Here is a 26,183-nt window from a genome sequence, read left to right as displayed (position 1 = left end):
AATACAAATGATAGATTCTTACGACCCAAAGTATGTATATGCGCAAACCTACGAATAATTCAGGAAAAAGTCTCATATAGTACGCTGCGTCCCTTTGAACTTATGCAGTTAAAAGGCAAATTTAATCTCAAATTAAAGCTAATAATGTCTACTTTTGAAAACCAAAGGTCTTTCAATCCAGAAATTGGAACTTAGGTCATGCAGCCTGTTAGGAGCGTTTTTCACTTCAAAGGTTCCCACAGGCTTGAGGGTAAAATGCCAAGCTTCGATCCGGTAGACCTCTTAATTTTGAAAGAAGATGTCATTAAATCCTATATTAATAACATTTGCATAGCACCTTTTGTCAAAGCTTTTTCTTGTATTTTAATGATTTTAAAAATACTTTGTATAGATAAAAAAAATTCGTTGAAGAACGATATCTACGTACATTTAACAAATCTTATTTATAAAAAAAAATTAAAGCAATTTGAAAGTTCGTGAGATCGAGTCGTGCATTTTGTTTTTCATCTACATTGAAATGAAACACCTATAAGTTTGCTATAAAAATTTTGAACTTGAACTTGGACGGAATATTTGATCCTTTTTTAAAATGATAATCCAAAATCATTTTCCTAGGGGCCCCGCAAATTTACTCTCGCACACGTCTCATTTTGGTCTAGCGCCGCCTCTGTGGCGGACCTGCCACCAAGTAGGTACGAAGTTCGATTCTTGGGTGTGGTAAGAAAATTATTTACTTTTAAAATTATTATCAATAAATATACTAAAAACTAATGGAATAATATATATATAATTTCAGGTCAAAAGATAAAATTCATGATTTAAAATCAAATAAAAACCAGTTTAAAAAGAATTCCTTTTTGTTTTTGTAGTTGTTTTTTTTTTTTAAATTTCGATAAGACATGTATTAAAGAGCTATACAAGCTCTTCCGAAGCTATCTGTCAAGTCTCAAAGCTTCGGTAGAGCTTCGGTAAAGCTTCGTTTAAAATCCTTATAGAGGGTCAAACTTGTATAACGTTCTCCTTTTTCCATGCCCAACAACCTTACTAAAGTTTAAAAGAAGCTGAAATAAAGCTTTTTTAATACCTTAACCGAAGCTGAAATGTTAGTTGGGGTGGATTACATGTGAAGGAAAAAGTCCTATGCAATTTCGGTAAAATGCGCCAAAATGATTTGTATAAGACTTGGGAGCTAAAATTTATCTCGAAAAGCGTAGCAGGTTTTAAGGTATAAAGCCTGGTACGCTGCTCGCGCTTAATTTTAGCTTCCATACAAATTATCGAAAAATTTTAGCGGAGCTAAAACAAGTCCCATACAAATTATCGATAACTTGTATGAGAATTTTACCTTGGCTAAAATTTAGCACGAACTGCGTACCAGCCCTTTAAGCAAGAAAAAGGAGAAATAGTGGTGAAAAAACCAATACATATAAAATCTGCTCCGCGGTGATTATAATTTCCATACTAATTTGTGCAGCCGTCGGACCCGTTTCGTAGTCGAGGTCGGACTCAGGCGGAGCGGATTCGGACCAAGGTCAGACTCGTTTGCTTGAAGGGAGGCTTAAGGCTTAAGCTATGCCTTAAATTTCCCACTTCTTGCAAAAAGTGGCCATATTATAATTATACCTTTATGTTTGGGATATTCAGCTTTCCCTGGAAATTCCAATGGATGTGCTCAGAAATTTACTAAAGGTATGTTCACATTTATTAAAGGTGCGCTCAGATGTTTATCTTTACAGCAGTAATTAGTGTGCTCAGACATTTATATTAAAAGTTAAAGCCTGGTACGCAGATCGCGCTAAATTTTAGCTCCCATACAAATTATCGAAAATTTTTATCTGAGCTAAAATGGATTCCATACAAATTATCGATAACTTGTATGGGAATTTTATCTCGGCTAAAATTTAGCGCAAACAGCGTACTGCAGGCTTTTGTGCAAAAAGTGGCAAATTCACAAAATGAGTTTCAAAATTTTCACTTTTTTTACTTTTTGCTATAAGTGCTCGTTGTAGTTATAACGAACAATCTCCCACTTCCAAAGGAACGACATCAAACCTTATTTTTTATGTCGCTTTCTATTGACGAATCTCAGAATGAGATTTGTGAATTTGACAGCTGAAAGGGGGGGGGGGGGGGGAAGAGGGGAAATAGTGAAAAAATCTCATATTTCATGATCTATTTGCATCTTGAGATTCAAAAAAATGACAAAAAAATTAATCTGAGAATCAGAAATCTGAATCTGGATTTTTATCAAGATTCACGCATACAAACACACATACAAACTCCTCTCTGTTTGACATTTGTTTGAACATTTGTTGTTGTTTTATTTTTTTTTTTATACGCTCGAATTTCGTACACATTTACAAAACTCGATTACATATTCTATTTGCAGTGGAAAATCTGAGAATTTTACACAAAAATCTCAAAAGTCAATAGAAAGAAAACGACATTATCGAATTGAATTCAACTCAACTTTGATGAGTTCAAAAATGTTCAGTCGAAACTTCAACTCAATTTTAACCACTGAACTACACCCCGACCACCATATACATGTAACAACAACCCCCTCCAATACATTTTCATTCCATTCCTTTCCTATTAATATGTAGTATTTACATATGCGTTTATGTAACAAATAACACACAAGCACAAGAGCCTTGTGAAACAGAAAAAAAAAATCTGACAAAATAAAATAATAAAAAAAAAAATTAAATTAAAACAAATAAGAAAATCAAATCTTAAAAAAAAAATAAATCTTGTGATAAAAAAAAAAACAAGCAAATATAATTCATAAAAAATTGTGTAAGATTGCTGAGGGAAAACACGTTCAAACAAATTTTTTTTTTTTTTTTTTCATCATCAAATATTATTTTTGTTTGAAGTGTGGCACTTAACCAATACTATCGCACACACCCACACACCTGTACAAATATTAAACCAATTGAAACAGAAATAGCTAAATAGAGTGAGACCAATTAAATAATCTGTCAAAAAGTTTATTTATTAAAAAGAGACAAACACAATCTTTTTTTTCTTCAAAATTTCCCCACATCCTCACTTAACAAGAAAGAGATAACAATTTTTAATTGACATTCAGCCCATTCCATTCTCACTTACTCAAAGCTAAGAGAAGAAGAAAAAAAAAATATATATACGAATGGCGAGTTGCAGTCCTTAGTACGCAAATACGTGTGTGTTGCTTTTTGATTAAATTCACCAAAAATCTAAAACTAAAAAATCCCAAATACAAAAAAACAGAAAATAAACACCAAAACATCTAAAATCCCCTAACTAACTGTCTTATTTATTTAGTTTTATACTCAATAAAACAAATATATACACCAACAAAAATATGTAATTTGTTGTTTTTTTTTTTTGTTTCTATTCTTCTCCCAGAAAATAAAAACGAAAACAATCCGCAAGGGAAGATGTATAAATGGTGTGCTGTGTGCCGAATGTGTGTACATGTGAATGGATAAATTAAATAATACAAAAAAATAAAAAAGAAGAAAGATTCCCACTTTAAGAGAACTGCAACATAAAATTTAATTAAAAAAAAAAAAAAAACCAAAAACATCCTGAATATTTATAATAAATTTAACAATTTGATTTGAAAGAAAATCAGTGAAACGGACAGAGTCTTGTCTTAACTTTTCGTGTGATTTTGAATTGATGAAGTTTTAACACACAAGACAAACGAAAAAAAACCTTAAAAAAATACCTGGAATTCTTTATTACAAAAATATGATGAGAGTTCTATCGTCATCATTATCATCAACATCATCTACATCACCACCATCAACTATAATAGGGCTCCTTGGGAAAAGGTAACACTAAAAAAATTTTTTTTTAATTGTTCACAAAAAGAACGACCCTTATGATAAAAAAAAAAAAGTTGTGCAGTTGATAGTCAGAAAAGGTGTGCATTAATCTGACTCGAATTATGTTTTTGCTAGAAAGTTGCATTCTTTTAGGTTTAGAAAATACAAAAATTGATAGGTTTTTGTATGATTTTGTATGATTTTGTATGATTTTGAAAAACCACAAATTTTAGTTTTGCCTTTTTGAGGGCTGACCGATCGACCTACGCACTGCACCTTTACCTTTTTAGTGAAAGTATAAAGCCTTTGACAAGTTGTGTCATAAAACATTGATCTTAAAATTAAGCAATCTTGGATTTAAAAATAGTCCTCGTATCTAAAAAAAAAGAAATAGGCTTTCGAATCAATTTGTTGTCAATTCAGGCATCCCTCAGGGCAGCCATTTAGGTCCAATTTTATTTATTTTATTTATAAATGACTTGATTTCGATCATTAAAAATTCGTCTTTTCTTATTTATGCTGATGACATTAAGCTTTTCAAAAGTATTAAATGTAACTACTTCAGACTGTTTACTGTAACAAGACTTAATTTTATTTAGGGAATAATGCAGTAAAAATAGTCTTGTTCTTAATGTCGACAAGTGTAAAACTATTGAGTTTTACGGCCATATTATTCACTAGTTTAAAAAATACATCTGGATGTAAAATTGTCAAATCGTCGCCTCAATAAAATAATGTCGTATGCTACATTCGGCTACTTTTGGGAAAACGCAATTAAAGTTCAGATTTTTTTTTCTCGAAAACTGTACGGTCAATTTTTTTAAAAATATCATGACGTATACAAAAAATATTTGTCTATTGAAATTTATTAGAATTATTTCAATATTCCAATCCAGAAACAAATAATAGTCAATTTTCTCCAATATGCCGATGTCGTATGTAACGTTTTCACAGAAACTATTTGTTAGCCAAACACATACGACAAATTTATGACACATACGACAAAAATAAGCAAAGTTTAATTCGGCACTTGTTTACGACATACGACAAAAAGATGTCAAATTCAATTCGAAAAAATATAGAAGAAGGTTTTTTCTTTTAGTAAAATAACCCTAGTTAAGCGAAACTCGATTTTAACAAAAACATCAATGTTAAATAACATACATCTAACTTTTAAACTTAGAATAATTGGTTTAGAAGCAGTTCACCTTTAAAATGATAGAACTTTTTTAATTTGGCAGTGAGATGTATGTATGTGTTATTTTTTTGTTAAAATCGAGGTTTCGCTAAATTCGGATATATTACTATGGGCTATACTTCACAACAAAATTCTTTCTTAAAGAGAAACTAACCTAAATAGAAAAAAAATAATAGGTACATTATTTTTAAAGCAATTTTAGAATTAATGAGATCACAGTTTACTAAAATTAAGTTACTGTTCAAGTTGAATTAAAATTATTACAGTTTAAAGATAGCACGATAAAAGCTTCATACAAATTTCGTAGGGCCAAGTTTGCATTGTCACTGGATTGGGAACATTGAGGGAACCTAAAGGAACGACATCAAGGAATTCATCTTACAATATGTAGTTACGTATGCTAAATTAATAAAATCATAAAACAACTATTTTATGCTCTTTGTATGCATAAAATAGAGCATAAAGCTCCTCGGACAAACTTGGCGCAGGTCCACTCGTCCAACCTGCTCGACATCTTGATTGCAACTGAAATTACACTCGTCAGTGTATGTCCTTATGGGACATACGACAAACGTTTACTGAAATTCCAGTAAAATATTGTTGTATGTGTAGCAAAAACAGCACATACGACAATTATTTACCGAACGAAGAAAAACACAGATTTTGTATGAAAAAATTGTAGTATGTGATAATTTTTGTCGTATGTGCACGTTTTCTGTGCACTTACGACAAAAAGCTACTGAAAATGTTTGTAAACCTACACATACGACAAAACTCATAGCGATTATCTCGGAAACGGATACAGATATCGAAAAACGGATTACACAGAATGAAAGAGAAAAAATCAATTAGCAAAACTGCATTCAAATCTCAAAACCTCAATTTTGCACATACGACAATATTTTATTGAGGCGACGAAATGTCAAAAATAAATCCAAACCCAAAATAGTTATCCAGATTTTAACTATGAAAATAGTTTAAAAAAATAGTTAAAAATTACTATTTTTTGTGTGTGTGATCGTGAATATCATGGATTTGGATTTACTTTTGACATTTTAATTTCTTTACATCCAGATGTATTTTTTAAACTAGTGAATAATATGGCCGTTACACGCAAAAAAGTCCCGTTTGTTTTTAACTATTCATTTGATTCATATCAGTTAGGGGTCAGTTATAGCTATCATTGGTTTTCATCATTGAAACTAATCATTGGAATTTTCATGACAGGTTGTTTATAGCCAGTGTTGCCAATAGTGCAGATTTATCTGCATTTTGCAGATTTCCAATACATTCCCAGACTTTTGAGAACCATAAATCTGCAGTGCAGATTTTATCTGCAACTGAAACTTAACGTTTCAATAACAACAATAGATTTGATTTCAAAAAACCCAGTAAAATGGTATAATTATTTAACTTTAGTTTTCAAATCAGCTGGAATTTGTTCATAACGTTCTATATTTTTCCTTCTTGATTTTATTTTCTAAAACTCAAATTGTAACAAAACTCAGTATGATTTTGATTTTATAGAGGAAAAGGAGTTACGATATAATTATTTACATATAAACACTTCCAGGGTTCCAGGGAAGAAGCTATTGATACAAATTTAACATTAATTTTAGCTGGCACCTGTTCGCATTTTTTTTTCAAATCGTGTCTCCCAAATTTTAAGAAATCTGCATTGCAGATTTTTCAAAATATTTTAATGGCAACACTGTTTATAGCAGCCATTGAAAATTTATCTTGGATAGGTACGGTGACCATATTTCTCGGACAAATACAAAATTCGTTGCATCGTTTTGAATACTTGGTTTTTCAAAAAAAAAAAAAAGAAAACAAAATTATAAGTTTTCATAATTTTTCCTAATTTTGATATCAAGATTTCTTAAACGATTTTATTTTATTGTACGATTTTATTTGAAATCAGTCGTTTACGAGGAAGTCAGAAATCAAGAAAACGGTTTTATAATAGGAACTGTTAATAACTTCTAAAAAAACATACTTTTTTAATCAAAATTGTGAGAGCAGGGGTCGAATTACGACATACTACTATTACGATCATACGTGAACGTTTTGACTATTGCTGTCTTTTTTTTAATCAGTAGAAAAAAAATAGAGACATAAAGCGTCAATACGTTAACGTATGATCGTAATCGTATGCCGTAATTCGACCACAGTTTTTTAACATTTAATTTTTATTTTAAATGATTTTGAAATTTTGTAATATTTAATTCAACTTTTAAATGTATCATTAAATGTTTTGAAATTTAGCTGGGTTCTTTCCTCTTTCATGTTGTTCATTAGACGAAAAAAAAAAAAAATTGGTATGGTGTAGTTTTGCAACCAGAAAAACACAAAAACAAATTTTTAAAAACTAATGCTTTTAATCGAAAAATTAGAAAAAACCGTACAAAATATTTAAAATTTTGAATACAAAAATCAGAGAGCATTGAAATACGGGACAATCCCGGGACAAATTACAAAATACGGGACACTTGTACGACTTGTACTCTAATTTCTTCTGTAGAAGTTTCCTTGATAAGGAAGAAGAAATAATCCAACATCTTCTCTGCTCATGTCCTGCCCTTTCCAGTTGGCGTAAAAAATACTTGGAAAAATATTTATTAGAAGATACTAGTGAACTAATTAATACTGACATCTTCAACCTTCACCGCTTCATTAAAAGATCCAACTGGTTTAATTAGTGAGAAATTTCCTTGCAAATCATGGTATCACAACGGACCAATAAGTGTGTCAGTCGTTTTCCTGACAGCCATTTCTACCTAAACTAACCTGACCTATGTATAAGTATTATTCACGTTAGTATTTAACGAATTTGAAATAAATAAGTATAACCAAGCCTTGTGCGTTAAGTAGTGTTTTCCTTATTGTTCACTTAACAATCATTTATATTAGGAATTAGTACCTGGTGTAAAATCTAACGAATTCAATGATTGGTACTCTTTTTGACCTTAGCGAAGATGGTACAGAATTAGAGAGTAAGGAACTTATTGATTTTGCCCCTATTACAGCTGTCAAATATACAGGTACTTTTCAAGTTTTTCAATTAAAGATTATATAACTTGTAGAGCACGTACCGTTATGTGTGATATATTAAATGAAAGGTAATATTATCAGCATGCGTATTAAAGTTAAATGAATTTGTTATGTGCTCTAGATCAAAAGATATAACGTGTTTAGAAAAAGAACATCTTTTCACCGTTATCTCTGAATTTTGAATATGAAATTAATTGAAATTTTGAAATTTTCTTGATAGACATTTTAGTATTACAGTTGTCAATTGATAAATTTTTCTCATTGATCAAAATACAATTGTAAATAGACGCTATTTTTGTTTTGACGTTTCTTTTCACATTAATTTATTTCGTCGTTGTTGAGTTGAAATTAAAAAAAATTAAAAACCACTCACAAGCTTTTCGTAAGTCCAATGGATTTGAAGCATCCCGTAGTTTTTTTTTTTTTTTTTCTTATAATCAAATCGAATTTCTTCATCATTTTCGCTCTTTCCTAAAAATATTTCCATCGACGATATTATTCACTGACACTTGAAAATAAACTTTTTTTTAATTGCAATAAGATTTTTTTTACAAAACCTATTTTATTTGACTGAAAATGTCCAACAGTAACGTTTTTTTAGTAAGAAAAAAATATGATTAGAAAAATCTATCGAGAAGAAATTTGCAATTGATGGAAAATTTGATACATAGCAAAATTGTTGACATCGAAAAACTTTATCAAATGAACTATGCACAATAGATGCCAAATTTATAGCAAGGACACAGTTTACCAAAAATTTTGATAGTCGATCACGGTAATACCGATTCATTCATTTTGTTGATAAATATGAAATATCGTGTTGATATTTGACAACTGTAATAGAAAGAGAATAACGTTGCATCTAAAAAGTCCCTGTCCAAGACGATATAAAAATATTTAAAGAAATATCTTCAGTTAGTGACTGTCTACACTCTACAGCTTCAAGAAGATCTTCAAAACTTCAGGAAATCGTGTATTACAAACTGCATATTTTACAATGTTTTATAATTACATGTTTGACTCTTGTCCATTAACTAGACCATCTGTTTTTTCCGGCTTGGGAATTATACTTGACACAAAACTTACATTCACTTATCACTATGATTATATTAAATAGCAGCTATTAAGAGCTGTTTTTTTTTGTATATGCTGCTCACTGCTATCGCTGCTCTTTAAAAATCGCTCCAAATTCATGAAAATTCATGATATTGTTATGGAATTTGGTATTTCAAAGCACCCAATGCGAAAACCACATACTTTGACAAAAAAATGATTTTTATTTGTGATGCAGAAATTACTAGAAAAAAATACCTCTTGCTCATACGGCGATTCTGAGATAGATACAATGCAATTTTGTACTGGAGTTATCGGAGTTTATTTTGCACTATAAAATATTTGATATTGTTCAGCCTTATTGTCAATATCAACTATCAATTGATAATAGACATTTATCAATCAATTTTAATCAATTGGTATTGAGACTGACCCATTGTAATCTCATTTGAATATAAACAAAAAATCGATATTGTGAACAAAAAACTTTACTCAATTTTCTTGTCAACTGACAATATTTGCTTTCAATCAAAAATTTAATGTCGATGAGTTTGGTGCTAGATTAAAAAAAAAAAAAAATAACTTAAATAATCTTAGTTTCGATTAGTTGATGGAATTCAAACGATTATGTTCTAAAATAGAAGTATTTAAGTCTTTACATTTGAGTGACCAATTCCAATGGATTGGATACATCCCTCAAATTTCTTCGCCTCCTAGCCATTTCAACATTACCATTCAACTCCTCATTTCCCTAAAAAAAAAGTTCAGTTGAAGCCATTTTGTATCTTACTCTCATTTGGCTCATTTAAAGGCTTGTTCTATGATACTTACTATTTCACTATTTAAATCATCAAAATTAATGAATGAGTGAAATTATTTTTAAAATCTGTTTTACAATAATTTAGTAAGATCCTTCAAAGACCCAAAACCAAGCACCACAGATTTTAACCGCCACTTCTCAGTTCTTTCATATTATGTTGTAATTTTGTCGGTTAATTTAATTCATAGAAAATTTAAACGCATTTTTAAATAAATTTTCTATTAAAAAAAGCTGTGTGTAAACTTAGGCATGGATTTAAAATATGAATATGACCAATTCATTATTATCTTATAAAACAGAATTTCTCTATGTATCGCTTTGTTCTTGATGTTATTAACTGCCACTTGTTATTTTGTTCTTAATTTATCCCATATAAGCCTTTTTTATCTGAACAAAATTGATTTTTTTGATTTCTTTATTTGCAGGACATACAGCAACAATGTTATCGAATATGATAATTAATTTACAACATAAACAACAACATTTTTCGACTAATTTTACCTCGTTGAAAATTCCAAAGTTGTAGATGAACACTTACACAGAAAAATTTATATATATATAAAAAATACAAAATAGAATAAGAAGAACTAAGGAAAAACAAACGTCATTCCAGCGATACAACCATTTAGCTATGAGCACATCATCATCATTGACAACATCATCGAGTGGTAGTAATTCATTATCATCTTCAGTATCATCTACACCATTTTTGCTATCCGCCGAAGGAGGAGTAACCACAGCATCAGTGGTTGAATCAGCATCAGCAGTGTCGCAGGTACAAACTCAAGGAGGAACTGGATCGCCACGTCAAGTACAAACTGGGGGGGCTACAACACCCCAGCAACAGCAACAGCAACAAGTGACACCAGGAGGAGGAATCTTTGCATCTGGATGCGAGACTTCAATAGGATTAAATGGTTTGCTGTTAGGAAGCAACAACACAAACAACAACAACAACGAAGAAGTTGCTATAAATCAAAATAGCAATAGCAACAGTAGCAATAGCAGTGTTAACAGTTGCAATAGCACCAACAATAGTACTGGTAGTAATAATAGCACTGGAACAATTGCGGCCAATCGTATTGTCGGCAATTGTATGTCATTAGTTGGTCCATTAACACCATCACAATTCAGTGGAGGGGAAGGCGTTGGTGGTGGATGTATTGGAAATTCAGGCGAAGCAGCTAATAATAATAATCAAAATAGCAACGACGGACAGTGTGGTATAGGGATAGGAGAGAATAATAACAATAATAACATAAATAACGAAGGCAACGGCTCACCAGGCGGTGGTGGCGGTGGAGACGAATCAGCAAATGTTGTTAGTTTGTCTCAATTGAATCAGCATCAACAGCAGGAGCATCCATTAACAGCACCTTCAAATGGAACAGGTAATTTTATTTTTTATTTCATATGCTCTACTACCAATTACTGCAAGTAGTTTTGGTTTTCATTGCTTACTTACTCTATTTATTGATGGAAATATTCTTTTATAAATATATAAAAAGCTAGAGGCCTCATTAAATTGTCGATCTTCTTTGGTTTGGTTTGATCGATTTAGTAACCTAATTAGATTACTAAAAATAGTCTGAGACGTTCCCACCTAATTTATGTTTAAATGATATTAGTTCGACAGTCTGAGGATTCCGCTCTTCTCAGTACTGTATGAGGTAAAAGTGATCAATTTGATCTATTTGAAATTTGATTTGATTTTTTTATTTAGATTCAGCTATTTGTTACAATTTTATGCTCAAAATGAATAAAAAGAAAAATCTAATTTACAATTAGTCTGAAACATGTAATATAAGCATGTTTTTAACTCACAATTACACTAATCGGCAAAAACAAAATAAAAGTCAGGAGCAAGAATTTTGCGAGGTGATTTTGATTGACTTTATATAGTGCTGAATTCAAAACTATTTACAAATTTATTCTATCACGTCTAGTTTTTGAGCTATACTCATCACTATTTTCGCTTTAAAGTCTCAAAAACTAATTTTCCAAGAAGATATTTTTGAAATGTAATCAAAAATATTTTCCGCAATATGTTGCTATTTTTAAATCAAAATCAAAAGTCGCAAACTGGAATTTGGTTTGAAAAACCGCTCAGTATGTAATGTACCAACATTTCCAATTTCTTTGAGAAATTGATTTTGAAAACAAAAATAAGCATATTCTAGATGATAAAATATTGTGTTTTGAGATTGCACAATTAGTTTTGCAAAGAAATATTTAACGGTGATGTAATTCGGCGCCGAAAGTGCCAAAAAAACGTTTTTTTAACCTGTAAATATTCAAGATTTTTGACTTCGAATTCGGACTCAGCACTAAAATCCTTTAGAAAAGTATGGATTGGTTCAAGCTCAAACTTATCAGACAATCTTAATACACTATCGCTGCAACACCTTACTTTAATTGAAGTGAAAGTCAAAGTGTATGGAGCATAAACAAAAAATGCAACTCTTGCGCTTTACAATCATTTAATGCATTTTGTTTTTTTGGTTTCTTTTCTCTATTTGTTTATCTATTTACGACAGCACTTAACACAACAATTACCACAAATGCATCATCATCACTGACACCAACCAACAACAACAACCCAACTGTGGGTGGTTCAGTTGTTGCTACACCAGCTGCAGTTCTATCATCTTTGTCAACTTCATTATCTTTAGCATTGGCATCATCATCGTCATCATCATCTTCATCGTCATCTTCATCATCGTCTTCTTCGTCATCTTCATCGTCGTCATCGTCATCATCACAGGCGGCTTCACCGCCACCAATTCATCCTCATCATCATCATCCTCATCCGTCGATAACACCACCAATATCTGTTTTGCCACACAATGCCGTTGTTGGTACCACTGCGGTAACACATCCGTCTCTAATTGGCTCTGTTTTACAATCAGCGACAGTGTCAACGCATAATCCAAATCAACTACTGGTGTCTCATCTTAGTACCAGCAATAGTAACCAAGGCATTGTCAAAATGAATGTAACGCCAAGTTCAGCGCCAAGCGGTGGCAGTGGCAGTGGTAGTGGTGGCAATGGTAGCACAAGTCAAGGAGCTACACCGCCACATGGTTTGAATACTCAAGGAGGACCTGGATCTGTTGGACAGACATCATTGTCATCACCATTACAACAACAACCATCCACTCCAATGGTTATAAAAGAGGAACTACACCCACAACATACCCCGCCATCATCTGCAAATGGATCGGAAGGTACATCATCAAACTTGTTTGGTGGTAAGCCAATGAGCATTTAGTATTGTGAACTAGATATCATTTTTCATCATATTTGTATAAGATTCTAGCAAAAAAGTGAAATTAGAGGACGATAGCACTGCTTTGGAAAGTGCTACTGGAAATAACAATTCCATTCCGACATTTGGTGATCCTCATAATTCACCCAACGGTTGTCTGACTTCCAATGCCTCCACACTGAGTACTGGTTCAATGGCAATATCAGCTGCTGGTGGAAGTGAGAACAGCAATGGCAGTAATGGTAGCGCTGGAGGTAATCCCAATGCAAATAGTGGTGTTGGAATAGGTTCAAACACTGTGCAACCAATGCATGTGGGAGACAAATCTGGAGCTGAAACAATGGATGAGAGTTGTAAGAAATCGATTTTTGTAAAGAAATAAAAATTCACGCTCATTGATATTTTTTATTTTTCATTCTTAAAGTTTTTTCTGTTGGTGCTGTTAAAGATGAGCTAATGTCAAGCGATAGTGGGATGCAAATGTCACTTGGATCATTGGGCAGCGTTAAGAAAGAAGAAGCAATCGATATGTCACCAGATGGCTTTGGTCCTCTGACGAGTACAATGCCTGGACCTGGTATGCCTGGTATGGTAAACAACAGTGGTTGCGGATCTGGTGGAATGAATATGGGACATTCACCGAGTATGATGGGAATAAACAGCTCTGGAGTTCCATCTTCAGTGGTGTCAAGTAGTGGCAGCGGGAGAGGTAATTTAAGCAGCGTATTCAAAATAACTTCAATACAATATGAAAAAAATGTTTCTTTTTTTATTTTTAATCTTAGGATCAAATATAAACAGTCTAAGTGATTTGAGTGGTGGAGGAGGGGGTGGCGCAAATTCAGGCAATATTTTGCCACCAAACATGAGCGGTGGAAATCTAGGTATTCTCGGTGGAAATGGCGGTTGTGGGATTGGAGGTAGTGGTGGACCTGGTGGAAAACCACCTACAAGCGGTGGAGGTCCAGGAAGTGGAAATTCTTCAATGGATTATATGCAACAACAGAATCATATCTTTGTATTTTCCACACAATTGGCTAACAAAGGTGCAGAATCTGTTCTAAATGGGCAATTTCCCACAATAATTGCATATCATTGCACCCAGCCGGCGACGAAAAAGTTTCTCGAAGAGTTCTTTCTCAAGAATCCAATGAAACTGTCAAAAATGAATAGACAAAATTCATCTGGTGGTGGTGGACCGAACGGGCCATGGGGAAATCCAAATCAGAATAATGGAAATATGTTATCAAAAATGTCACAACAAAATAACAAATCTGGGGGATCGAATAATAACAACAACCAAAGCAACAGTGGAAATGGTTCGTCAGGAAGTGCATCATCATCAAGTAGTCAGTCAACACCGGCAACAAATAACAGTATTGGAATGGATGTCAAGCCCCCTGCTGGGTTCCACGATGATCCTTTGGCGGGTGATAATGATTTGATGCCATGGGAACAGGCAACTGTTCATTTAGGTCTTGATGGGATTTCGAACGGAAGTAATTCTGTTTCGAATAATAATCGTGGTACGGCAAGTACAGCAGGCGGTTCAGATCCTAATGCAATGGACAGCAGTAGCTCACCGTCATCAGCTCCACAACAACGATCGTGTAGTGCTTCAACACCTCTGAGTGTAGGAATACAACAAAGTCCCAATAAAATGTCATCTGGCGGTCCAACATCCCCAGAAAGTATGCAGCCATCGCTTCAAGGGGTCAAAGTACCGGACGAAAATCTGACGCCACAACAAAGACAACACCGGGAGGAGCAACTTGCCAAGTTGAAAAAGATGAATCAATTTCTTTTCCCCGAACAAATGGCTGATTTTGTTGCGGGGCCTCATATGAATGCTGTTGATCCTTCGATTGGAGCACCAACTTCTTCAGGGGGACCAGGTACAGGGGGTCCTGGTAAAATGATGGACGTCAATCAAACGAGTGCCGCTGGAGCTATGAATATGCTAGGAGAACCTTTATCTAGTGGCGCTGGTGGACCAGGTCAAATGCCGTCGAACATGAATGTCCGAGGTGGTGTTATGGGTAATAATTCGGGTCCACGGGGGCCCATGAACCGTTCTTCACATGGCCAAGGATTAGGTGGTCCTATGGGACCTATGGGCGATGGCTCAATTATGGGAGGCGGGGGACCACATGGTGACATGGGAGGCATGCAATGTGGCATGATGATGTGCAATCAACCAGGTGGAGGTGGACCCGGAGGTGGTCCCCAGGGCATGGGCATGAGTAGCATGGGTGGCATGGGCCCAATGAATCCTTGCGGCATGGTGTTAGGAGGCGGTCCTGGTGGAATGCCGCCAGGCATGGCGCAAATGGAGTGGTCAAAACTTCAGCATCAATTCTACGAAGAACGCAAAGGAAAAAACCCACAGAGTATGGATATGATGAGCAGTAATATTGGTTTATGTCGCCAATTATCCGCTGGCAATGGTCCAATGGGTGGACGTGCTGTTATGAATTCCACAGGCGGAGTTCTTATGCCATCGAGTGGAGGAGGCAATTCGAATAGATCACAAGGCCCTCCACCTCCATATCACCAAACACCGCGTTCAGCGTCTGTGCCGATTGCGACACAAAGTCCAAATCCTGGTAGCCCAAATAATCCCACCTCAAATCTTTCACTTCCGTCACCAAGAACTGGTGGTGGTGGAGGATCAACACTCAACTCACCAGCCGGTGATTCAGGCTCAAATAGTGGTGGCGGCGGTGGTGGTTCTGGGCCAAATGGAAAATCTCAAATGCCATCATATAAACAACAAGATTCTCCGCTTACGCCTGGAGGCAGTAATACCGGTGGTGGTGGTGTCAATTCTGGTGGACCAGGAAACTCCTCTGGACAAGGGCAAACAGCTTCGAACTCTGCAAACAATGCAGGCAATAATAACAGTACTAATTCAGCAAATAGTAGTCAACAGAATAACAATGGAAATGCATCTAGAAATTCAATGAGTCATACTAGTAATCCTAGTACACCAGTTTCATCACACATGTCCCCCAATACAGCACTTAAAGATATTGAGTTAAGTGGACCAGGAGGAGGACCAGGAGGATTAGGAGGACCAGTTGGAAATAATAATGGAAATCAAGGTAATTTTTCTTATACTTTATTATTATTTTTATTATTATTTAATAAGCGGAGTTCTCTCAAGATTATAATTTTCGTCTAAGTTCTGCTCAGATTTTCCTTTTTAATTTAAAATACTTCTCTTGCAATCCAAGGTAAGGATATTGCAGTTAATTTGATGCCAGTACCGTCACCACAGCAAATTCAATATCTTAACACATTCGAAAGCCAAGAATTAACTATTCAAAAACAACCCAATACAACGGTTATAAGGGATTCATCCAATGCAGTTGGATTAATGTTAGCTTCGTAAGAAAATAGTTCTTTTGTTTTTTGTTTTGTTTAATATTTCTTTACGTTACTTTATTTATTTATTTTTTGTTTTGTTTGTTTGTTTTTGTTTGGAAAACCAGTCCTGGAAATCATAGATCTTGCAACAACAACAATAATTCTCCAAACAACTCTAATTTAGTTAATCTTTCATTATCTGCATCACCATCATCTTTGTGCGGAGGCGGTGGCGATTCAAGGTATCCTCAATCCTCTGGATCATCATCGGTACATCATAATCATAACAACAATGGTAGTAATAATAGTAATTACCCGCACATAACTTCGAGTCCTCATAATTCTATTTCTTCGATAACGGCTAATTGTAGTAAGTTTTTTTTTTTTGTGTTTAGTTTGTTGTTACCTCTTTTTTGGTGGGGGGATGGTGGTGGCTGATTAGATGTATCTTTTTCTTATATTTTTCTTTCTTTATCTTTGCATGATTGCACTTTTTTTCTGAATTTTCCCAAACTATTGTAGATTTATCATAATGACATTAAATTATCTATCACAGAATCAATCGTTCAAAGTTAACGAATCGATTATTGTGTTTGAATCTTTTAAAGGCTTATGAATTAAAATAAATTAAATAAATACATTTGTGGCACGAGGATTCCATGAAGGGAGATCTAAAAAAACTCCCAACGAATCATTTCTGTGGGTCTGACCGAATAAGTTGAGATGCAATTATTAATGATACTTTTGTTCAGGTGTAGGAGACTAGATTTGTGACCACTTGTGTCATTTGAGTTTCAAATTGTAAATAAACAATTAAAAAAATCCGTTTTCTTGATTGCTTAAACCTGTCTCTCTAAGAATTGTAGGTCCGTCAATTCATCCACACTAACTATACACACGGGCGTGTGTTACAGTTTTAAGATACTAGGCCTTTGTTCTCATTTAATTGTCGTAAACTTAATCTATGTATCTTCTCCCATTCCATTAAATCATATATTTTTATAATACATAGTTCAGTCAGTGACAAGTCAAATGCAGGGGATATGAAAAAAGTTGTGAAGTCATCTAAGTTTGGATGCAGTATTGAATAGGACTTTATTATTTGAGAGTTGTAAGTCACTAAGCATTGCTGGCGCATGTACATATAACATTTCGTGCTACAATATTTATTTAATTTAATAAAAAGAAATTATTTTCACATTCAAGGTTTAAACTTCAGTTCAACTTAAACTGATTCCGGTTAATGTAACGTAACATGATTGGTGTGTAACTTATATAAATTATAAATTAATCAATAGCACAAATATGAAATTCCTGATGAAGTAAATCAAAATTAGACGAAAGATTGAAGAACTTGGGTCTCTACTCACAATTGCGATTTTGTTGAGATATAATCATCTAAGAACCTCTAAAGTTCTCTATTAAATGGCAAATGTTTTTTTTTTTTTAATTTTAAAAACAGATGAAAGTCTGAAGATGCTAAATAGGCGGGATAGCCGAATAAATCATACCCCAAATCCTGTGGTGAAAAATTACTTTTCTTGTATAACGCCTTCTTTTTAATTTAAGTTGCATTTTTCGGTCATAGAAAGGGAATTTCCCCGTCTTTTCTCTCACCGTTCGCGATGATTGATACAGTCATCACAAGTAGCTTCGCTATTCATAGAGTCTTCCTTACTTACTTAAGGTGGTGCTCACAGTCGAGGATGGATCTCGACCTCAACCAACATGCCTCTCCAGCTAGTTCGGTCCCTAACTTGCTATCTCCAGTTACGCACATCTACTCAAACTGAGCGCGCCACATAAGATGAGGTCTTCTTCTTCCACGCTTTCTATTGGGGTTGGACACCGAAAATCTCTCTATCTTCTTACCGTTGTATCTTCTTCCAAATCATACATCCAGATATTTTCACACTTTTCACATTTGGGAAGCACTCTCCATTCGATTAAATGTCAGGAATAGGCCTGTCTGGATCAGAAAATAGACAAAATAAGTATTCTGTTTTTCTTTTTTCGTGCTTAGGAGGTACCTGCATCCTTCCAGAACATCCACCCATTTGTCAAATACTCGTTGAAGGGGTGATAATTAACAAGCAAATACAGGTTTATGCTCCGTTGACTTTTTATTTTTTCTTATAAATCACGAGCTCACTTTGGCTTCGATTCTTGTGCTTTAGAATTTTCAGTTAAAATAATAAAACTTAATGAAAAATTATCTGTTATGATATTGTTGTTTGTTTTTTTTTTTTTTTATTTGCAGTTGAAAAGAATTCCCGTCTCAATTCATCATCAAATCCAAGTCCGCAAAGTTCTAGAACTCCGAACATAGGTGAGCCAACAAATAACCCATCGAGTATAGATTCTCGATTCACGCCAGTTAGTCCTGCAATGAACTATCCTGGAAGTGGTGGCAATAACAGTGGACAACATGGTGTAAATGGTCCCGGCTCAGGTGCTTCAGGGAATAGTAGTGGAAATAGTAATTCAAATCAAAGCCAACAACACCAACATCACCAACAGCAGCAACAGCAGCAACAACAGCAACAACAACAACAACAGCAACAACAACAGCAACAACAACAACAACAGCAGCAACAACAACAGCAGCAGCAACAACAGCAGCAGCAGCAAGGTCTTAAAATGGGTGGATTTATGGATAGCAAATGTGGTGAAGTAGGTTTTTCTAAATTATTTCTGTATTTTTTCTAAAACTGGTCTGTTTTCTTTTGATTTCGCTAGCAATCACCAGCTGGACAATGTGTTAATTTTTGCGGCAGAACGGATAATTTACCCTTGAATCCAAACAGTAGTCGACCTCCACCAGTGAAAGCTTCACATTTCGATCCGATATCATCGTTGGCCCAAATGTCCCAACAACTGACTAGCAGTACGACAAATTCATTAAATGGTGGTCCTTCAGGCGGTGGTGGATCGAGTGGGCCAGGTGGTGGAAGTCTGATGAGTTCAGGATTTCCTAGCCATGCAGAAATGCAAATGGGAGGTGGAATGCCTGGAAGTGCAGGTTCGCATGGTATCGATAGTATGATGGGTGGTCCTGGGCCTGACACCATGGATCATTGCGGTATGGGAGGCTTACCACCCCATGTACTTGGTGGGCCTGGGGGTCAATATGGGGGAATGCATGGAGGAGGTAATGGTGGCCCAGGGGGTGGATCAATGGTTGGAAATCCGATGATGTTGGGTGGCCCACCAATGGGTTCACGGATGCTTTCCCCAAAAATGAACGTTGGTATGGTTGGATTTCATGGTGGACATGGAGGCATGGGCTTGCCACCACCGCCTCACAGAATGATGGGTCGAGCAGGAATGAGTGGCTGTCCATATAATGGTGCAAATATTCAAGTGAAAGCAAGCACCCCTAATACCATTCAGTATCTCCCAGTGAGGCCGCAAGTAAGCAATACTAATCCAAGAGTTCCGCCCAGTTTAGAATTTCTTCAACGTTTTGCAAATCCTCAAATGTCTCCAATGGATGTGAGTGGAGGAGGACCTAATGGTCCTGGTCCCGATGCAAACAAAATGCAACAACCTGGTGGGCCCGGTCAAGGCATGAACTTCTACCAAAATTGTAACCAAATGAGTGGAGCTGGACCAGGAGGTGGCCCTGGTCCAGGTCCAGGTGGCGGTATGAATACTCACATGGACACAAGTGGTCCTGATGGAATGATGGGACTTGGGGGTCCTCCGGTAGGAATGGTTGGTGGACCCAATGGTCCGATGGGAGGTGGCATGAACTCACAAATGATGCGAGGAATGCGACCTATGCGTCAGCCAGGTGGTGGTAATGGAATGCTACGCATGCAAGGTCCCAATCCGCATATGATTGGAGGTGGTGGTGTTCATCCGTTTGGCAATGGCCCACCTAACCTTGACGGTCCAAATGATCCATCAAATATTTTTCAAAACAATCAATTGTTTGGCGGCCCACCTGGTCCCAAAGGAAGTCCCATGGGCCATGGAAACGGTCCAAACGGGGCACCAAATGGACCTGGACTAGGTGGTAATTCATCACCAATGGGTGGCGGCCCACCTGGTGATCCATCACAGTCAATGCAACCTGGTCCAATGAATGGACCAGGTGGACCTGGATCAAATCCCGGTGGGCCAAATGGACCTGGCGGTGGACCTGGTGGTCCTGGTCCAAATTACAAATCATCGCCCTTTTTGGGCCCATCGACCAATGATCTTAAATACGCTCAACAGTATCACAATTTTCAACAACAACTTTACGCTACTTCAACTCGTAGTCAAATGAATTCACAACTTGGAGGACATAATGGTCCTCCCGGTGGTCAAAACTTACCTGGTATGCCACCCAATCAAAATCCATCGTTTTTCGTTTCAAAATAATTCAATCTCTGTTTGCCATGTCATATATATTTTTTTTTTATTATTATTATTATTATAAAACTTAAAATCTACGCGCATCTATACATCAATGTTTGCCGTTGCTGTTAGAATGTTTGTCTTTGCTTAGACTTGTTTGTTTTATTACATATATAATTTTAATTTTATTTTATTTCACGGTGTAATATAAGTAAGTCGATTTATATAAGTTAAATTTTCTTAAAATAGAATCATTTTTTTTATAAACAACACAAATTTATATGTGTGTTTTAATAATGAAGAAAGATGAAAGGTGTAGTATATATGTAATGCCTCTTAATAAAATATTACATCTTTAATAATTCTGTAGTACATTTTCTTTTAGTTAAGGTAATTATTTTAGAATATATTCAACAACTTTTAAAGCTTTTCATTAATTTTAATTAAGTAAAAAAAAAAACAAAACCACTATTGTTATATAATACATCGTAGCTATACATTATTAAATGCACAACACAAAGTTGATCAATAGAAAATAGAGAGAAAACAAAAATCATAAAGCAAACGAGTTCAATGTTGGTAACCAGCCCCCGTTTTAAAATGTTCAAAACGAAGAAATAAAAATCAATAATTTTATTTTTCCTTGTTTCTTTTTTACGTTATTTATAATTATGGTTTATTTCCTTGTTTGCTTTGATTTTGTTCGTTAATTTTGTTTAAGTTTTAAGAAAGCAAAAAACAAACGAAAAAAGAAAATAATTGCGTGTGATTTTATGAAAGATTATAAATATAAATTATAAGATTAAAAAAAAGCATAATTAAATTGAAAGCAAATATTTTTTAATAATTTTAAGAGTTTATTAGGTCTATATAAAAAAAAAATAAAATAAAACAAAACATTTTAACCTTTTTTTTGTCGATTGAGCAGTATATATAAATTTAAATAAAGAGATGTCAAATGTTTTCTTTAAAATGTGAAAAAAAAACTAAATATATGCATATACATATATATTTATTATATATATACAAAAATATGTATAAAAAATTAAAACAATAACCAATTTATGTACATTAAACGAAATCTAAAATGGTATTTAAAATTGATAATAAATTTATAAGTCATTAAACAGAAAAAAAAACGTTATTTTTTGTGTAGATTTTTGGCTACAATTCGTAACAACGAAAACAAAAAAAAAGAGGAAAAAGTCAAAGATATTCTTTTTAGTTTTAGGTAAACATCAAAAATATTCCAATTTTTTTTTTCAACCACTAGGAATCAAAATGTTTGCTATTTTGTTTTAACTGCAATCTACATTCGAATTTTTTAAAGAATTTTCTAAGTATGTCCTTTGCTCTTTTTGTGATTTTGATCTCATGTTGATAGTATGCACCTACTAATGAGGTAAGCTTGTATGGTTTATTCAAGAAAGAAAAAAGAACAAACTTTATAAAAAACATAACTTGAATGGCGAACGAGCATAAAAATGTCGCTTTAAACCAATTTGAAACTTTAAAATCGTCCCCTGTAAAATTTGCTTTTTCTGATTTAGAACAATTTTGCATTATGCCGACTACATATCAGCTCACAATGAATAGGCCTATCCATTTATGTAAAAAAATTACAAATTTATTTTTTGAGATTTTCGAGAAAAAATCAAGGTTAACCCCTTGCCTAAAAAAAATTGTATTTTCAAAAAAGACCCTCACAGAATGATGGGTCGAGCAGGAATGAGTGGCTGTCCATATAATGGTGCAAATATTCAAGTGAAAGCAAGCACCCCTAATACCATTCAGTATCTCCCAGTGAGGCCGCAAGTAAGCAATACTAATCCAAGAGTTCCGCCCAGTTTAGAATTTCTTCAACGTTTTGCAAATCCTCAAATGTCTCCAATGGATGTGAGTGGAGGAGGACCTAATGGTCCTGGTCCCGATGCAAACAAAATGCAACAACCTGGTGGGCCCGGTCAAGGCATGAACTTCTACCAAAATTGTAACCAAATGAGTGGAGCTGGACCAGGAGGTGGCCCTGGTCCAGGTCCAGGTGGCGGTATGAATTCTCACATGGACACAAGTGGTCCTGATGGAATGATGGGACTTGGGGGTCCACCGGTAGGAATGGTTGGTGGACCCAATGGTCCGATGGGAGGTGGCATGAACTCACAAATGATGCGAGGAATGCGACCTATGCGTCAGCCAGGTGGTGGTAATGGAATGCTACGCATGCAAGGTCCCAATCCGCATATGATTGGAGGTGGTGGTGTTCATCCGTTTGGCAATGGCCCACCTAACCTTGATGGTCCAAATGATCCATCAAATATTTTTCAAAACAATCAATTGTTTGGCGGCCCACCTGGTCCCAAAGGAAGTCCCATGGGCCATGGAAACGGTCCAAACGGGGCACCAAATGGACCTGGACTAGGTGGTAATTCATCACCAATGGGTGGCGGCCCACCTGGTGATCCATCACAGTCAATGCAGCCTGGTCCATTGAATGGACCAGGTGGACCTGGATCAAATCCCGGTGGGCCAAATGGACCTGGCGGTGGACCTGGTGGTCCTGGTCCAAATTACAAATCATCGCCCTTTTTGGGCCCATCGACCAATGATCTTAAATACGCTCAACAGTATCACAATTTTCAACAACAACTTTACGCTACTTCAACTCGTAGTCAAATGAATTCACAACTTGGAGGACATAATGGTCCTCCCGGTGGCCAAAACTTACCTGGTATCTTAATGGAATCAAACTTACTAGGAATCAAAATGTTTGCTATTTTGTTTTAACTGCAATCTACATTCGAATTTTTTAAAGAATTTTCTAAGTATGTCCTTTGCTCTTTTTGTGATTTTGATCTCATGTTGATAGTATGCACCTACTAATGAGGTAAGCTTGTATGGTTTATTCAAGAAAGAAAAAAGAACAAACTTTATAAAAAACATAACTTGAATGGCGAACGAGCATAAAAATGTCGCTTTAAACCAATTTGAAACTTTAAAATCGTCCCCTGTAAAATTTGCTTTTTCTGATTTAGAACAATTTTGCATTATGCCGACTACATATCAGCTCACAATGAATAGGCCTATCCATTTATGTAAAAAAATTACAAATTTATTTTTTGAGATTTTCGAGAAAAAATCAAGGTTAACCCCTTGCCTAAAAAAAATTGTATTTTCAAAAAAGTTCTCCAAATCCATCGAGTGATACATCAAAAGAAAGGTCTCTTTGAGCTCTATTTATAACTGAAAACCAAAAGTTTCTAGGACGCCTGGTTGCTGAATTATTTGCAATCGAAATATATTTTTTTTTTTTTCTTTCTAACATTCAGAAGCAGATATTTTTGGATCAAGGTCGCGAATCAAGATTTGGTTTGCACATATCAGCTCACGATGAATATGCCTACGCATTTATGTAAAAAAACACAAAATTTTTTTTTTGTTTTTTTTTTCGAGAAAAAATCAAGGTTAACCCCTTGCCTGAAAATATTAGATTTTCAAAAAAGTGCTCCAAATCCATCGAGTGAAACATCAAAAGAAAGGTCTCTTTGAGCCCTATTTATAAGTGAAAACCAAAAGTTTCTAGGACGCCTGGTTGCTGAATTATTTGCAATCGAAATATTTTTTTTTTTTTTTTTCTTTCTAACATTCAGAAGCAGATATTTTCGGATCAAGGTCGCGAATCAAGATTTGGTTTGCACATATCAGCTCACGATGAATATGCCTACGCATTTGTGTAAAAAAACACAACATTTTTTTTTTGGTTTTTTTCGAGAAAAAATCAAGGTTAACCCCTTGCCTGAAAATAATGGATTTTCAAAAAAGTGCTCCAAATCCATCGAGTGAAACATCAAAAGAAAGGTCTCTTTGAGCTCTATTTATAAGTGAAAACCAAAAGTTTCTAGGACGTCTGGTTGCTGAATTATTTGCAATCAAAATATTTTTTTTTTACATTCAAAAGGAATAGGGTAGAGTTGCCTATTTGCGGCCGTCTCCAGTTTCCGGCCACCTTTCGGAAAATCGTTATAACGTTCATTTATAACGTTCATTTATATGTAAGAACAGCATAAGAGCGAAATTTTGGAATAAAGCATACGAAATCACTAGTTATAACGATTATCCGAAAGGTGGCCGGAAACTGGAGACGGCCGCAAATAGGCAAATCTACCCTACTGAGCGGTGTTCACATTGGTCTCACAACAAAATCTTGACAGTTCTCAATCGAAGCCCTTCAAGCAAACAGGTCCGACCTCGGTCCGAATCCGCTCCGCCTGAGGCGGAGCTGAGTCCGACTTCGGATCAGAAACTGGTCCGAAGGCGGCTCAAATTAGTATGGAAATTATAATCACCGCGAAGTCGATTGCATATGTATTGGTGTGGTGAAAATCTCCATTCCGAGAAAACGGAGCCGAAGGCGGACCTGAGCCGGAGCAGCGAAAACCTACCAGAAAGAGGAATAAGAAAGGGATGACATTTCGCATTTGCGACCAAAAAAAGAACAAGATTTATTTTTTTTTTCACTGAAACTGTTTTATTTTTTATTTTATTTTGGCAAACGAAATTTTCACAATAAATACAATATAAAATACAATACATTTTTTTTTCATTTTATTTCATTTGATGCTGCTGCTGTTGTTGGTGTTTTTTTAGATACCCAATCGCATGTTTCACCTTCTAGATTTTTCTTCATCATTAGAGATTACATCTACAACACAAGAAGAAACAACATTTTAACCCAAACACTTTGAGCGATATATAAAACATACCTTTTTTGTTTTCCATATTGTTTATAATTTAATAAAATTGTTTATAATTAATAAACTAACATTATACAAACAACGACACGAGACACGACGCGACCAAACACTTCAACAAAAAATAACAAAATGACGCTTTGGCTCTTGTTGGCTATGTCTGTCTACTTTTTTTTCCTTTTCTCAGTTTTCACCACGATTCTTTTAGGCTTTGTGTTCATACACAAAAAGTTGCAAGTGTGTGAGTGCAACCCCGCTTTTCGCGGTCGGAGGTCGGACTGTCTTGTCTGGACTCCGTTTTCTTGCTTGAAGGGAGAAGCTTTCAAGGCGCGTATCGAATTATTAACTGGATAACTGGGCTTAACTGGATAAAAAAAAACGTTTCGGGACTTGGCAGCACTGCATATTGAATGTTGCGAAATCAACAGACCCAAATAAAATTCAGAGTTGTCATATTTTTCGCTTTCGGGTTTTTCTTGTATTTTTCTTGTATGTTTTACAAAGAGAT

At 35.0% G+C, this 26,183-nt stretch overlaps 2 protein-coding genes across 8 annotated transcripts; both read left to right on the top strand.

Annotated features, from left to right (window-relative positions):
• The first annotated feature begins 2,663 nt into the window (after positions 1–2,663).
• On the top strand, positions 2,664–21,392 carry LOC129920574 (protein BCL9 homolog). Of its 7 annotated transcripts, XM_056001922.1 has the most exons (11): positions 2,664–2,799; positions 3,394–3,824; positions 10,369–11,334; positions 12,481–13,194; positions 13,256–13,564; positions 13,636–13,920; positions 13,997–16,315; positions 16,448–16,601; positions 16,706–16,950; positions 18,841–19,253; positions 19,320–21,392. In XM_056001922.1, the coding sequence occupies exons 3-11, from the start codon at positions 10,575–10,577 to the stop codon at positions 20,949–20,951; spliced, it is 6,831 nt and encodes a 2,276-aa protein (XP_055857897.1). In that variant the 5' UTR covers positions 2,664–2,799; positions 3,394–3,824; positions 10,369–10,574; the 3' UTR covers positions 20,952–21,392. The 7 variants fall into 7 exon arrangements, with proteins under 7 accessions (XP_055857897.1, XP_055857898.1, XP_055857902.1 ...); XM_056001923.1 differs by lacking the exon at positions 3,394–3,824; XM_056001927.1 differs by lacking the exon at positions 2,664–2,799 and having other exon boundaries at positions 2,840–3,824; positions 12,853–13,194.
• A 1,243-nt stretch (positions 21,393–22,635) lies between these two features.
• On the top strand, positions 22,636–23,711 carry LOC129920522 (collagen alpha-1(X) chain-like). The gene has a single exon (XM_056001816.1). It carries the CDS (start codon positions 22,638–22,640, stop codon positions 23,709–23,711), a length of 1,074 nt encoding a protein of 357 aa, XP_055857791.1. The 5' UTR covers positions 22,636–22,637.
• The last annotated feature ends 2,472 nt before the right edge of the window (positions 23,712–26,183 follow it).

This window comes from Episyrphus balteatus, chromosome X, assembly GCF_945859705.1.
Source record: "Episyrphus balteatus chromosome X, idEpiBalt1.1, whole genome shotgun sequence".
NCBI lineage: Eukaryota > Metazoa > Arthropoda > Insecta > Diptera > Syrphidae > Episyrphus > Episyrphus balteatus.
Note: the sequence above shows the minus strand (reverse complement) of the source record. Positions and strands in the feature narration are given on the sequence as shown.